At 40.4% G+C, this 15,980-nt stretch overlaps 1 protein-coding gene across 1 annotated transcript; it reads left to right on the plus strand.

Moving 5' to 3' along the window:
• The first annotated feature begins 2,758 nt into the window (after positions 1 to 2,758).
• LOC310892187 (LIM and senescent cell antigen-like-containing domain protein 1) lies at positions 2,759 to 15,742 on the plus strand. Its single transcript, XM_083819628.1, has 8 exons — positions 2,759 to 3,829; positions 6,484 to 6,604; positions 7,452 to 7,601; positions 8,657 to 8,807; positions 9,548 to 9,640; positions 11,068 to 11,116; positions 13,329 to 13,404; positions 14,234 to 15,742. The coding sequence occupies exons 1-8, from the start codon at positions 3,694 to 3,696 to the stop codon at positions 14,346 to 14,348; spliced, it is 891 nt and encodes a 296-aa protein (XP_083675754.1). The 5' UTR covers positions 2,759 to 3,693; the 3' UTR covers positions 14,349 to 15,742.
• Positions 15,743 to 15,980: the final 238 nt, after the last annotated feature.

Raw genomic sequence — 15,980 nt, forward strand, 5'->3', positions numbered from 1 at the left:
GACATCTAACAGCAAGAGCTATGAGACCTTGCAAACCAGCTTATGGTTATCTGAAGGCCAGAGGCATACAGCATAAAATATTTTATGGTGGAGGGTTTCAGCTAAGAAAAGTTACCTTTTGCCACAGCTACTGTAGGGATAAAATTATGATTGGGATTAAGAGAATATCCAAAGACTTGTGTGTGGCTTGAACTTCAGGCCACTGTTCTGCCTCTAGTCCTCCTAGTGTCTACCACAAGATCTTGCAGTTCCTCTCCATACCAGCAAGCCTGCCTGCTGCTGTTGAAGAGATGATGGTTCAGATGATGGCTCAGAAATCTCACCCAGCCTTCCTCTATAGCGGCCTGTACTTGGCATCTTCTGAAGAAAGTGAAGGTCCATATTGTGCCAGCCCTTGCGCCTTTGGGGCTGTTTCAGCTTGGAAATCTTCGGCAGGGCCCTCTCCTCTGTCTCTGCACCCTTTAGGGTGTCCACACTTGTCCTGTGTTGCCAGCATAGCTCTCACCTAGCACTTGAGAGGTCAGTGAGATGATGGCAGTGGAAACCCTGCCATGGTTCCTGGTGGTGCTCCTTAGGGAGAAGGAGGGACAAGGGCAGAGCTTGCTCTTCTTTCACATGAGTTGGTGTAGCACTTAGGCGTGCAAGTCGGGAATGTAATGGGTGACAGCATTTTGGGGGAGAGGGAGGAACAGGAACAGCCCGAAGCAGGTAGAGGGTGGGCTTAGGTTTGCCAGTGCTCCAGAGATGGCTGACAGTGCTCTGAGATGATCTGTATCACCGTGAGGAAACAGTGACTGGAGAAGAAGGGCAGAAAGGTTATCTTCTTCCGACTGGTTTAATGCACCCTTGAACAAGATGCATGTGGAGGTGTGGCCAGGCAACGTGTTTTTCTGAGCAGGTTCCCTGTGGGTAAATGCAGGCATTGTTGGTAGACCTGCATCACTTCGTGTTTGTTCTGTGTCCCGTTTAGCTAAGCCAGTGTTTCTTGGAAATGATTTCGGGAAGTCAAATATTCTCCCCCTGCCTATCACGAGCGTTGCAGAGTTCCCCCAGTTAGTCATTAAGCTGCTTATCACATCTGCACTCAAACGCTGCCATGTGATAAGCTTTCGTGCTGGGTGCTCCACCGTGGTGGGGTGGAACTGGTCGGGCTGCACTGGAAGAAATGCAGGTGTAGGTAGGTCTGCTGCGCTGCAGGACGCGTCTGCAGTCTGCGTTCCCTACAGCCGCTGCCACGCAGTTTTGTAACCCAGCAGAGCGTGCGGTCCTGTACTTACAGCAGAACAGCCTGCTTGCATGGGCAGCTTTGGTGGCACCGTGCCCAGAGGGACAGGTTGTCCCTCTTCGCCTTGTAATTACTCAGTGGCTTTTTCTCAAGACCGTGTTATTCCTGGGTTCAGCAATTGTCCTTCCCTAGAGGTCTGTCCCACCGGGGACCGCGGGCACTTCACCTTCAGACAGCAGAAGTCAGGAGAGATGAAGCCTACCTGGAGTGCAGCTGTTTGTTTAAAGCCCTTTTGGGGCAGTAAGAGCCTCTTTCTATGCCCTTCCAGAAAAAGGCCAGCCTGCTCTGTGCTGAGGGGCGGGGAGATGAAAGGGTTTAGAGAGGTGCAGCCCACGGGGGAAGAAATACAGCAAAATCCTAATGAAGGACTCCCAAGAGTACTCCTATAATTGGGGAATCTGTATTGCTTTGTTATTGTAATTATCACTGAAATAGAAAGATGCATGACTTTTGCTTTATGAGGCCTAAATGAGAGGAGAGTTCCTTTTAGTTTTTGTTTATTTTTTTAAGTAGTTTCTAACTACCTATAGCGAGATAAAAGGAAAGTGCAGCTGCAGTGAGCTTCTCAGATTTATTTCTATTCCATTTGCACCTGGAGTGTGTTCTTAAATTGGGCTCTACCAAAAACTACCTTAGAGGAAGTGTCTTTAAAGAAGCAGGTTTTAGGCATGTCTTCCCATGTCCTAAGTTAGTAAAGATGCGGAGATCAGCTGGAGATAATGTTGTGGTGAAATGTTCTGAAATGAAACGCAGAGCTATGCAACTAACCCATGGACCTCCACCAGTTCAATGACCTTGCTTTTAAAATACATGCTGTGGGACTTGTTACGGAAGCTTAAGGCTTTCTCTAAGGGGGGAGCTGCTGGGTCATCCACAAATGCAGCACAAACGAGCCAAGAAGGTTGAAAATACAAACAACACGGAATAGTAACCAACCTGCCCGACACAAACCTGTTTGGTCTGCCCAGATCAACATGTGGTGGCTCTGAAATCCAAGCAGACCCGTGCATCTTCCATTGTACCAACTGTTTACACAAAGCTGGAAGCTTTCTGCTTTTCTTCAGTTTAAAAAGGATTATATTTGGCAGGAAGCAAGCACAATTCTGAACTAACCAATAATTTCCATTAATTTTCATTAGTCAGTCCCCTGTCTCTCAATTTAAAAACAACTACAACAACAACAAACTCCAATTAGAAGTTCATCTGTTTTAGAGTATTACATTGAAAAAAGCCTCGATAAATTGCTAGGATAGACTTCTGGAAGAGTCTGTATATATCTCATATGTCTTTCTGATCCTTGTAGGTGCAGTTCAGGTTGGGCACAGGAATTAAGTTTCTGCTCTCAAGTTTCCAGTGACTTCTAGACTATTTCATTAAATCACAACCCTGCCAATGGCTCTGTATATTGCACAAGTAATTACTATATCGTATTTGATCCTTGAAATTTCATAGTGTAAAAGGTTATTGCTGTATTTGCTATCCATGCACCAAAACTTAATTTGTGGGTAGCATTTTATGCTATTTGCTTTGTTTTGTGTTAGACTCAGTACAAAGAAGGAACTGGGGTTTTCCTGCTATCCCTCTTTCCAGTGTTTTAAACTGAGACATTGAAATCCAAACATACCTAATATTGTCTGTCTGGTTTTAACATGCTAGTTGGCATTTGTGTCTACTAATGATGTGCCTGAAGGTATCTAAACATTTCCCTTCACTTCAGGACATACTCGTCTACATGTTTTTACATATTTCTTGGTTAGGTTGCTAATGCAGTGCTGTAGAATTTTTTTTCCATAGTTTTTTTCTCTGTGAGCTTGAACTACAACTGAACTTCTTTAAGCTTTGAAAAAATTCAGCTCCAAATCCCTTTAGATCAGCTCCCAATTTCATCTAGTCAATTTAGAGAGTTTTGTTTCTTAAAATTCCCTCAAACAACCATTGTGAAGGAAAAGCATTATTTCTCTGTATGTTTGGCTGTACTGCTCCATAAATTGTGAGGATTTCTGTCCCTGGGGGTTCTTCCTCCCCCCAGACTTACTTCCTCCAGTGTGCTGGGCCATTCTTACAGGAAATGCAGAGTGGGGAAGGGATCAAATGGGTTCAGAGAAAATGCTTCCCCCCAGGAAAGGTTTTCGAAAGCTAATTTCCTGCCCAGAATCCTATCGGTTGCATCAGATTGTTGTCAGTCTGTCAAAATTCAGGCATCTGTTGTGAGGTAAAGGGGTGACAGAAAAATGCCACATGCTCTAAACAGTATTAAAGGATTAGTGTTTTATTAATGCCATGTGCTGACTAGTAGCTGACTTAAGGTGGGTGAATTTGGTGCCCGTTTCTCTAGCAGATGGTCAGGTTTGTTTTTTTGTGCAACTCCTCATCTTCTGCTACCCAGTTGCATCTGGAAACATCCTGGTATGTTACAGTATTTATGTCAAGGGCATGCTCCTAATCCCTCTAACTCTCGGCTTGTTTTCCATTTGCAGTTTGAAGGGAGGAAGTACTGTGAACATGATTTTCAAATGCTTTTCGCCCCTTGCTGCCATCAGTGTGGTAAGTTTTACGTTGAGGCAAAGTGCTTCCCACTGATCACAAATGGGAAGTCAGCGTATTGCTGGGGGAAGATGTGCAACCCTTCTGTATCTCCTCTGGGAGGTGGCCCCACACATCTGAACTTCCAGAATGAACTAGGCTTCAGAGAACCTGGGGAGCTGCTTTTCCTACAGGTCATCAATCAGTAGGTTTTTTAAAAAAGGTTTGCGTTATTTGAGTGAACAGCTAAGCTGTTGGTCCAGTGACCCAATGAACAGACCATTTCATGGTTATCTGTACCTACATGCATGTGCTTATATTCAGCCCTTCTCATGCAGCTGAAACCCTCCAGCGAGTCTGTCATCCCTTTTGACAGTTATAACCCATCCGTGTTGTCCTCCTCCATGGAAGCAGGGACAGTCTTCATCATCTACTCTTACCATCAGCTGATGAGTCAGCTGGTCCCCTTTCATATTTCTGAAACAAATTCCTTCAGCATCTGATGTCTAACCTGTGTAACGCTGAAGGCTGCCTTTTGTCAATTTGTCTGATGATGTAAATGCTTGCGTATCTGCTACGCTGTAATCAATTGCCAGGTTTTTTACCCTCTGTGTTCTCTGTGTGTGACACATTTGCTTGGGCAGGGCTGAGAAGTCATTACTGTACCATTGCTTGAGCTGGTCGGGAAGCTCTTGTTTTTCCGCGGTGCCTTGGCAAGCCGCTACAACTTCTGCTTATCTTAGTAAGGCCTTTCCCTTGTGCAGAGGGAGGGGCTGGGTGCTGGGAAAGGGGGAAGCAGATGTTCTGGAGCTTTGAATTTAAAGCTGCAGATTTGAACAAGGAGGGGAAAGGGAAGAGGAAGAAGGGGCTTAATGGTGATATCTGAGCAAACCTGAAGTATGCGGCAAACCAGAAAGTGTCTCACTTCATTCCGTCTGCAGGCAGGCCAGTCACTTCCCAAGCATGAGGACCTGTTGTATTCCTCCAGTCACTCTGCAGCCCCCTTCCTTTGTCCCCTTCCTGCTCCTCTGTGCCAGGGCTTCCCCGTCTGCATCCCTGCTTCTGGCCTGCAAAGGATTTTCGCAAACCCTCCTCTCTAACCTCTTCAAACAGAAAGTGCTGCTCTTCCTGCACGCCAGCATTGTTCACACACGGCTCCTCTCTGTTAGCACTGTTACTCGCCTTTGGTGGGCTGGGCAGAGGAGGCTTTACCTCTTCAGCACCCAGGAGCCTTTTGCAGGATACCAGAAGCTGTTCTGGTCCCAGGCAGAGGGGTATGGAGGAGCTACACCATGTATCTCCAGGGTTTCTCCTGCCCAGCTCCACATCTAAAACAGCTTCAGCTGCTCCTACCCTGGCTCCTCATAGCACCGGCTCTGTTAAAAGCTCATCAGTTTTACGGACTGACTTGTTCTGACAGATGGGTTAAAAGTAAGTGACTTTGCTGGAGGGTGTGACTGGCTGGCTGGGCTGCCTCCCAGGTCACTCTGCTCTCTTACCTACAGCGCCTTATGGGTCCTAACTGAAACTGGGCTTTTCCAGTGTTTGGATTTACTAAGGGTGGCCAAAATCAACAGGGCTGTTGTCAGCAGTGATGCCTCAAGCTTTCCTGACGTTTTTAGAGTCCATCAGGTTTTATTCTTGAAAAGCTATGACTTCATGGGAATGCCACAGAGTTGCATGCTAGACTTCCTTTCATCCACATCTGTTATCTGATGGATCGCTCCTCTTTGACAGCTGTTTGATTTGTAGGCTCTTTGGAGCCACGATTCAGCCTTCCTCAGCACCAGGAAGCTGAGCTCCCAGCACGTTTTAGGCAGAGTGCTCTGGGGCACTGCTCAGGGGCCTCGGCTACAACGTCCATGTAGGGAACAACTAAACACGTGTCCCGTGCGTGGTGGACATGGCTCCACTGCCTGTGCAGTGGAGTCACACAGTGCATGCACAACGGTAATTTTAACACTTTTTCAATGCCTTGCAGGACAGGACTCCTTGTGGTAGGTTAGAAGTTGTTGTGTGTGTTGGATTTACTGTTTAGTAAGTGCATTCTCCCACTGCATCTTTGCACTTTGACTTCATAGTTGTTGTTGTTTTTTTTTTTTCTTTTCTGTTTTTTCCAGTAGGTCCAACGCCACCCAAGCTCAGTTCGGTTGTGCTTAGAGTATAGAGCCCCTTCAAGGCTAGATTACAGACCTAGTGGAGTAGAAGCCACTACTGTGTAAATGACAATTTAAAATTGTCCTCTTCTATAAGAGGAGAAAGGCAAAGATGATAAGGAGACAAGAATGCCATATTATATAAAGAACTCTGTATATTTTGCAAGAGTTTGAGATCAGATGAGAAAAAAAACAGATAAAGGACTGGAAAAGGATAATTGCAGAGAGAAGGTGGAAAAAGGCTTATATATAAAGAACAGAAGGTTGTCCATCAGCAAGGACATCTGCTTCTGACCCACAGCACAAAAAAAAAAAAAAAGCAAACAAAAACAACCCAAATTACAGAGTTTAGAACCAGAACTGCAACACTGAAATTATTAATATATTCTACCAGATTTGGGGGGAGGTGGGCAGTATATGAGGAGAGGATGATGATGCAATTGTAGTGATTCACTTGTGGGTTTCTTTTAACTTTGTCTAGCGTGGTATTGTAAATTCTTGTCATTGTGTTTCTTACAGGTGAGTTCATTATTGGTCGTGTTATTAAGGCTATGAACAATAGTTGGCATCCAGAATGCTTCTGCTGTGACATCTGCCAACAAGTATTGGCAGATATTGGATTTGTCAAGAATGCTGGGAGGTAGGTCTTCATCCTTCTGTTACTGCTCATGAATAAAATGAAATGAGAGGTGGGACTTAGAAGTTATGGCCCTTAAAACTTTCCAGTTGAGATGGAGTAACTGAAGTGGCTTTTATGAGAAAAAGGTCTAAGGGTGCATCACAAAATTAAGAATGAATAGCTTAAAATATGCACATAAAATCTTAACCATTTATCTACCTCAACACCAGATTACTTGTCAACACCAGGTCTCATCTGTACCCGGTGACATTTCAGGATTGGTAGGGTACATTCTGATCAGAGAGACAACATTCAGATGTAGAAGTATTGTATTTTTTTAAATCAATTTTTGTTTTTCCAACATTGGCTTCCAATTTGGGTCCAGTTCAGCACCTTATTCATTAATAAATGTTTTCAGCTCATCGGGATCCTTCACTTTTTTACCAGCTGTGATCACAAGGATGTTTTGCAAGTGGATTATATGGCCATGGACTTCATAAGTTTAATATGACATACATGGTTGTTTTTATAGAATTAGGACCTGTGTGGCCATCCAGCTTCCAAGCTAAATTTTTAAGAGTTTGAGAGTAAAATATTCAGCAGTGAGAATCTGTAGTGAACATTGTTTTCTGTGTTTTGACACAGCTTAAATTCAAACAAGTTGAAGAAATGATAGTTCTGTGGTGATTGGAAATACAGTGATAGCCCTCCTTCTTCTGCACTTGGTTTACCTACCAAAGAAATTGTTTTAAAGACTTTTTCTTCCAAAAAAGGCTGATTGAAATGAAGTTCTAATAGATGTTTGATTTATATTTTTCACGGTACTAACTGGTGCTGGTACTTACCTATGTTTTTTATGTTGTTTCAGACATCTCTGCCGTCCTTGCCATAACAGGGAAAAGGCCAGAGGCTTGGGAAAGTACATTTGCCAGAAGTGTCATGCCATTATTGACGAACAGCCTCTCATATTCAAAAATGATCCTTATCACCCTGATCACTTCAACTGTGCAAACTGCGGGTAACTTGAGTTCTGCAAAGGAAGACAAGAAAATGCTGTTTTTATTTGCTTCTTCCGTTTACATTTTAAAGTGAAATCCAGTACTGTTAAACAGTCAAAAGGGAGAGCTTTGGGTTGCATTGTAGCCAGATGTGTGTCTGGTTATCGCTTTTGGGACGGTGGAGTTAGATATTTAGTTCAAACAACAGCTGATATGTTAGGCAGTAATGAAAGATTGTAATCTGCAGCATTTTCTTAGGAAATACGAAGTCTGGGCACAGGTAAATGGTTTTGTAGCAGCAAAATGATTGATAGCTTCTTTTTCTGCAACAAAGGGTAGGAAAGTGATCCTCCTTAGCTGCTTGAGTTACTATCTTGCCCATGTTATTTCTTTTTAGCTGAGTTGCATGAAAAATTTTGTTCTTTCCTTTTAAAGACATTTTCTTAGAAGCTTTCCCTTACCTCATTTTATCAGCTTCTGCAACTGTAGTCTACATAGCTTCATGTTTCTACATCCTCCCCAGATGCACAGATCAGGGGACATTGTAGGATATAGCACACATTATTAGTTGTTTATTTTTGGTACAAAGGAAGCTATCGTTTCAGTGCTGTAGCAAAGGCTGATTTGAAAATCAACCTGTAGTATTGCGTCAGTGCCAGTGTCAGCTCATATTTTTCTTTCTCTGATGTTTTATACCACAGGGAAAATGTAAAGAATTGCATTTTCCTTTCAGTTACATTTATGTAAAGCTAAAATAAACAGGTGATAAGAGGACCAGAATAGAAGCCAAGCATGACTACAGCTTTCAAACACGTTTGAAAACAGCTCAGTAGCTATTTTCAGAGAGACTTAATGCATTGTACTTAGCAGGGTTTTCTCAGTTTACTATGGAATCAGTCTTGTTTCAAAAAAAAAAAAAATGAATTGCCATATTTGATGCTGCTAGATCCATTATTGTAGTATAAATCCAATTTCTAAAACAAATGCTAAAAATTAGATTATCTCCAGAAACTCTCAAGAGTTGAAATCATTCAGTTCCTTTATTCATGCTCTCAATTAATTAACTTTTGAACAGGAAGGAGCTTACTGCTGATGCTCGTGAGTTGAAGGGAGAATTATATTGTTTACCCTGCCATGACAAAATGGGTGTCCCCATCTGTGGAGCATGTAGAAGACCAATTGAAGGACGAGTGGTGAATGCTATGGGCAAACAGTGGCATGTGGAGGTAAACAATAGCTGATACATTGTCTTTCACAAATGTAAATATTAACATACCTGGAATATTGCTGATCAGTCTACATGAAAGGATTAGAAAAGTATGCAGGAATAATGAGTATATACATTCTCCTAATCCTATTTTCAACCTTCTCATGTCTGGTCTTTCACTGTGAAATGAGAGTAATTTCCAACCTTGCAGAGACCTTTGACTGTGAAGCTAAAATCATTAATCAGAGGAAGCACTGCCAGGCCCTTATAGAAGAAAATTTCACAAAGTGAAGAGCGGGATATATGGAAAGGCAGTAAAGTTCTGTGATAACTGTAATATTACTGGGCACCATAATATTCTTAAGTCTTTCACAGTTAACCTGCTACAGGTAAAGCACTTCATGGGAGGGTTTCATATTTCAAGGGCATGTACAAGACTTAGTTCCATATCTTCGTTTTAAATTAGGAAGATAAGTGGTCTATTCCTTTTGTTTAGAAAATCTCCTCCAGCAAGAGCTTTCTTCACAAGAGTGTAATGATGGTGCTTATTATTTAATCTCTCTTCATTCTGTTCGTTGATAACACATCACTTTGCTTCCTTTTTTTGTAACTTTTGGATTGAAATGTTGAAGACAAGTTTTAATTCTCCTTTTCAAGAGAATCAGTGGCTCAGTAGACGTGACATTCACATTGTTTGATTTGCTTTCCAGAAAAAATACAGTTACTTCCAAGTAATCCAAAAATGTATATAATTTTCTTCATTTTGTTTGTGCGAAATGTGAAAAGCCATTCCTGGGTCATCGTCATTATGAGAGAAAAGGCTTGGCATATTGTGAAACCCACTACAATCAGGTAAGGTTGCATATTTTTAGAAATTGTGTTGTTAAACTCATGTATTGATTTTATTAAAGGAGATGGAAGACCATAGATATTCTTCTGATTTCTCATAATCACCTGTGGTTATAAAGCTAATTAGCAGATGTTCTGTTGCAGTTAATTTATATCGGTTTCTCTAATTATAAATCTGGCATTGAAAAACATAACTGCAGGGATTTCACAAAGACTAGATGGGCTAATCAGTATCGAGTTGTTCTTCAAGCTTAGTGGCGCTTATGTAGAGCTGTTTCAAGCTTTTGCATATCTGCGAGATGAGAGCAGCTAATAACACCGAATCTTTCCCAAGAAATATAAGAAGATTTGCCATTCAGGAGCTGTGGTTTGACACGAAGCCTTTGTGAGTAGCGTGTTTTTTTTCTGCTACTCTAAGATGATCCTATGTTAGGATACACAGCATCACCCAGCTCATTCGTTCAGCTGCCTAAGACTACAAAGACTTAATTTGTCAGAGGACACCACCTAGTGACCACTTGCATTTAAATAAGAGCTATATACAGTTCCCTGCAGACGCCCTTAATTGTGCAGTGCAGCACTGTAAGGTATAAACCATTATTATTTGGAAGCCAACCACAAGGTGTCACGTACACACCTTTGCTTGGCTGAAGTAGGCATTATCTCTGGGAGTTGTAAGGCATCTGCTAATTACAGATGGATTCTTAATTTGTCAGCGATGAAGGGCAGATGATTGAAATGTTGCTGGCACACTTGTAGGCAATAAATGCCGTGACATTAGTAGAAATAGCTGCATCCATGACAGGGCAAGAACGTACACCAGGCAAGAGTTGTATGTTGAAGGAATGTCATTCGCTACATCAGCTCCTACAGTTAGAAAAAAAATACATGAAATTTTGGGCATACAAAACCATTCATAGATAGTTACATTGTGGACAGATGTTAAGTATGGAAATGGAATGAAGGATTTCTGGCCTTTTATTTATTGATTGATTGATTTTAAGAAAAATAAATTAAGCATAGCATTTCCTTACAGCTTTTGCCAGAAAAAGTAGCATGTTGTTCTAGTCTTGCTTTTAAGTCCAAATATTAAATTGGATGATTACTAAAGATCTGTATGTGACTTTGCTGTATTTTAAATGTTCAGGATTAGAGAAATAGTAAAACAAAACAACACAACATTTTTAGAGTGTCAAGCAGATGTAAACAGATGTTTTCATCTTCAACATTACAGAGACTTTTTCTGATAAGATGATGCAAAACTTAATTGGAAAACAAAAGCAGACCTGCTAATTTTCTCTTTTTTTTTACTGAAATAAACAGTAAAGCTACTGTGCCCATCAGCCAAAATAGAGTGTTTTGTTATTTTGAGAAGCTACTCTTGATAAAATCATTCAATTAAAAATTCATTACTTCTCCTTCCTCTTCAGCTGTTCGGTGATGTTTGTTTCCATTGCAATCGTGTGATTGAAGGAGATGGTAAGCACTTTTCTGACTGTTTTCTTAACGTTACATTTTGATGGAAGTTCTTTCTTAACAGCAGAAGTAAGGCCGTTGTTGAATCCCTGGCTGTTCTCATTAAACCAAAACAGGCCATTATCTTGATCAGAAATTAGGATAGATCTGATTAGTCAGAGGCCAAATAGTAGGAAGACCTTGTAGTGAATGTTTTGTGATAGTGGAAGATCACCCAGCGTCTAAAGAGAGCTGTGGTCAGCTGGAAACCCTTTAGTAACAAGGAAAGGCCAGGGATGCTGGGAGATGCACTGGTGGCTTCCTGCCCCACCTACCTTAAAAATGAACACATGCAACTGTGAGAATGACTACATTGGCATCTTCTCAAATGAATTTAGGGATCATGATCCGGATTTGAAAAAGAATTTAGATATTTAAAGATTTAGGTGGGCTTTCTAATGGTTTTTTTTAAGTGCCTAACTTTCATTATTTCAATCCACTTCCTGGAGGTATTTGCCTATCTATCTCAGGCACCTGTCTTTTGAAAATCTAGGCTGATGATAATTTCACAAAACCAGGAAGGAATTGTAAAGATCTGTCCTGTGAAGGCATAAGCGGAAATGAGTGCTTTAATTTTGGGGGGCAGGGGGAGGGATTATTTTGGATGCTTTTTGGCATTTTATCATAGCTGGTTGTCCAAAGGCAAATCATTCTACCTGCAATAATGCCACATTACTTTGTTCCTGGTTACACCTGCCTGAAGTAAACACTGTAATACCAATGTTAGCCTCACCTAAACCAAAGCTATTAGCAAAGTGGGCGGAAGCCTCTAGCTTTTAAAAGGAGCCATAAGGTAGTTCATAGTCATGTAAATATAGGGTGAGACCCACATTCTGGGAATGTGCTTTCCCCACATTTTTGGGACTGGACTGTACCTGCAGAACAACAATCCAGAAGGCTTTGGAGGAAGCTGTATCTTCCCCTTCGCTGAAATCCTGAATGAAGAGAACTGGGGCTTGAAGCGAATGAATAACTCAGCCTTGCCTGATCACCACATCTCTGTGTGTTTCTTACGTTACATCGTGTAATCTGACTCCCATATTGTATGTGTCAGCCACTGAACTGAACAGATTGAAATGTCGTCATTTCTTTATTTTCATGGTGTGTCTTCAATTATTCTACATTTCTTCTTTCACTCCTGCACAGAAATTTGACACTGCTGTCACAAATGATGAGTATCCAGTACTTTATTTTCTCTCTCTCTGGTGAAACAGACATCTGTGGCAACAGTTTTTCAAGAGAGTGTCTATGACTGTATTGGAGAGGTTGCTTATAAGCGAAGACTTTCATCTGCTTAGTATTATTTTGGCAAGCGGGTGAATAACTGTATGCTTCTGTGGATGTGCTTGGCCCAATAGTGTAGGAAAAAAAAGTTTTGCATGACAATGTGCTGGTTCTGTTTGCTGCTGACAAAATGTTGCATTTTAGGAGAAAAGCATTGCATTGCCCTGGATCCTCTACATTTGGTTAAAAAGAGAAGCAAGTTTTGGCAAGGAACATTGGGAAGGTATACTGTGAAAGAGAGGAGGAACAGAAAAGAGAGATAAAGAACAAAGAGAAAAAGCTTTCTCTCCAAAACAAAGAGTAAAAATATATTCATGTTTATCATGATAAAGTGATTTATCTCGTTAGTCCATAACTTTTTTTCACTTTGGTACCTCTGATTTACCAGCAGTGTCCTGATTCCTAGCTTCAAGTTAGTTTCTTCAGCCAGGCAAGTGCTATAGTTGATGGCACTGCGGTCTGAGCAGGGTCTGGGGAATGAAACAGAATAAAAACATAAACACCCTTTTGCTGGATTGCTTTTCAGCTGAAAAAGTCTCCTGGTCATGTTTGAAACATGGCCTCATAAAACAGTTGCCTGAGGTCAGCATGCTATGAGATGAGGTAGAAGCAAGCAACGCGAGTCAGAAATTTGTTAAAATGGTCTTGCTGGTGACCATAGCATTGTATGTACCCTCAGAGACAGCTTTATCAACACTTCATGGTCCCACTGCACAGCATTCACATGTACCTATGTGCCTTCCTAGTCTTGCCATGTTATTGTTATGGTCCTCAATACTTGATATAAGAATCAAATGATTGTTCTTCATGTCTCGTGAACATTACAGCTTTTTCTTTATATGTATATTTTTTGTAATGCTAATGATTTCCTTTTTCTTTTCACTTGCTCTAGTTGTGTCTGCTCTGAATAAGGCATGGTGTGTGAACTGTTTCGCTTGTTCAACCTGCAACACTAAGTTAACACTCAAGTAAGTTTATTGATAGGTGTGATGCCTTCAAAATGGATCGGTGGTTATCTTTACAGTGGAAATGTTGCTGTAGTTTAACTGTTACGGTACAAAAACCATACAATCAGCACTGAGAAAATTGCGCCTGTTTCTTCCTCTTGCTCTATTTACTAATCTACATCTTTTTCAGCTGTCTGTTCAGTTCTTCCTTCAGTTAAGTCTTCTTAACTCTCCTCCTTTTCTGTCCCTTTATTTTTTCTGTTTAACTCTAAAGGGATAAGTTTGTCGAAATTGATCTAAAACCTGTCTGCAAACATTGTTATGAGAAAATGCCAGATGAATTTAAGCGACGCCTTGCCAAACGGGAACGTGAAGCGAAGGATAAAGAGAAGCAGAAAAAGAAAAAGCCAATCTGTCTGTAAACTTTTTTTCCTTCTCACCACCACCTCTGCTCCTTTCTTCTTTGGTTAGTGCTAAGGGTGCTTTTATTTAAAATTTTTGCATGCATTCATGGCAATCAAAACCAAAATATTTTTCACACAACTGCAAACTCAGAATAATGTTATTTCATTATCTTATGTTTAGTCTGCCTTGCTCTGCAATGAGATTTGAAAGGCCTTTTAAGTGACACAGCTAATAAATATGGACACTTGGGAGAAGACTGCATAACTCGCATGCAGTACTGTAATTACTGTCTACAATGTATATAACCTTGTGGCAGTAACTTCATAGACATGTATAAATTGGAGCTGTATTTTTTTGTCTGTGCACATATGCTATGATACTTACTTTTTTCAATATCCTTGCCATTAAAAATGGGACTTTTTTTTTCTTTGCCTTGTCATTTTAGGAATAAATTTGTTGAATTTGATATGAAGCCTGTCTGCAAAAAGTGCTATGAAAAGTTTCCTCTAGAGCTGAAGAAAAGACTGAAGAAACTAGCTGAAACTTTGGGAAGGAAGTGAAGACTTATCTGCTCTCCCTGTTCTTTATGAAAATGTTATACGTATTACTCGTGGGGGGGGGGGGGGGGACTTTGAGGCTGCAATCAGAGAACAGATTGTGATGCATGCCTTTCAATCAAATCGAGATATTTTGAAATTTTCCATTCTCTATACATGTACATGTATACTTATTTGTTGATAAATAGGCCACACTTACAGACTAAATTAAATATCAACTCACCTGAAAGGTTTCTGACCCTGATAATGCAGTTGAACTGGTACAAGTGCACCATTGTGCACAGTAATCTCTGTGGAATTTTAGATAGAAAATACTCTTGTGAATACCTGCAAAGACACACTTTGCAAATGTGTCCAACGTTACGGACACGTAGTGTCATTTATATTACTGAAAGTATCGATGTGCAAATTAAGCATGAGGATAAAACTTTAAGTGTCTAGGGCAAGAAACCAAACATACCTCACTTCGTGGAAAAAAAACATGCCTAGATTTCAGGTCAAATAGTCTCATTAAGGAGCCTGGTTTCAGATGATTTGAAAAGTATCGTGTTTCTAAATACAGTCACTGTACAAATGACCTGCTTCTGATAGTTTGTGCTTACATGATGAATCTTTGTACATCAGACTTAGCATGAAATATCTATATGAAGTCTATATTCCTACTGCAAGAAATGAGCATACTCAGAACTACTTGAATTTTGCTATATTCCATTCAGAGTAACACATTAACTTTTATATATGCTTTTGCATTGTATTTACTTTTTGTGCCTTATTCTGCTGGACCATACATAACAGTGTTCCATTAAATATATATATATAGTTTTATTTTTATTTCATATTTTTATACAGAAACTATATACAAGGTATTTTCAAAAGATAACATACTTTGCCTTAATTATTCAGGATGCAAGAGGAATTTTGTTACAAATGTGAACACCTGAGGTTTAAATTTAGCTTCTTGGCTTCTTTAACTTCTACAACAGTAATGGAAATGCATATTTCAATTAACTGGCAATATTACTTTTACACTGTGAGTGTAAATATATGTGGTTTGATCCTGCTAGGATCTATTTCTTTAGTCATCCTCAAGAACTGAGCTCACAAGGCATCAGAATTCCTTATAACATACACCTGATTGTTTTATACCGTTGACTTCTATTCATGCACACCTGTTATATTTTTCCTTTTTCTATTGAAAATACAGTTACTTAGGAATTCTTGATGGTACTGTGTTATCAAGTACACGTGTTTTTTTTTTCTTTTTCACACTAGTGACTTACACGGATTTTGTGTAATTGCATCATAGCAAGCAAAATTTCCTTTCCTGTTTATGGAAAACTAGTTGCTTCAAAACATCTTTCCAGTGTCATCAATAAAGGCTATGTTATTAAAACTTGTATCACGTCTCTTAAATGAGTGTTTGAGATGGGTGGAAAAGCGGCGAGGCAGCCTTTCTTCCCTATGCTTCTACCTGTGACTATGTAAATACTTCCTTATCCTGATTTAAAGGAGACATACGCCTAACCTACGTATGCACTTTAGTTTTTAGGTTTAAGAAAGAAACTGCAGTTTGTTTCATAACGAACAACTTGGTTCTTCTGGCTGTTTTCTGAATCGGCACAGTCACTAGGTTTT

This window comes from Anser anser, assembly GCF_964211835.1.
Source record: "Anser anser genome assembly, chromosome: 1".
Taxonomy (NCBI): Eukaryota; Metazoa; Chordata; class Aves; order Anseriformes; family Anatidae; genus Anser; species Anser anser.

Bases quoted from the DNA above. Each gene is read 5' to 3' on its own strand.
- LOC310892187 (XM_083819628.1), top strand. From the start codon at position 3,694: ATGTTACAGTATTTATGTCAAGGGCATGCTCCTAATCCCTCTAACTCT. The intron at 6,605-7,451 runs GTAGGTCTTCAT...ATGTTGTTTCAG, and splicing joins TTTGTCAAGAATGCTGGGAG to ACATCTCTGCCGTCCTTGCC. The intron at 13,405-14,233 runs GTAAGTTTATTG...TTGTCATTTTAG, and splicing joins AACACTAAGTTAACACTCAA to GAATAAATTTGTTGAATTTG.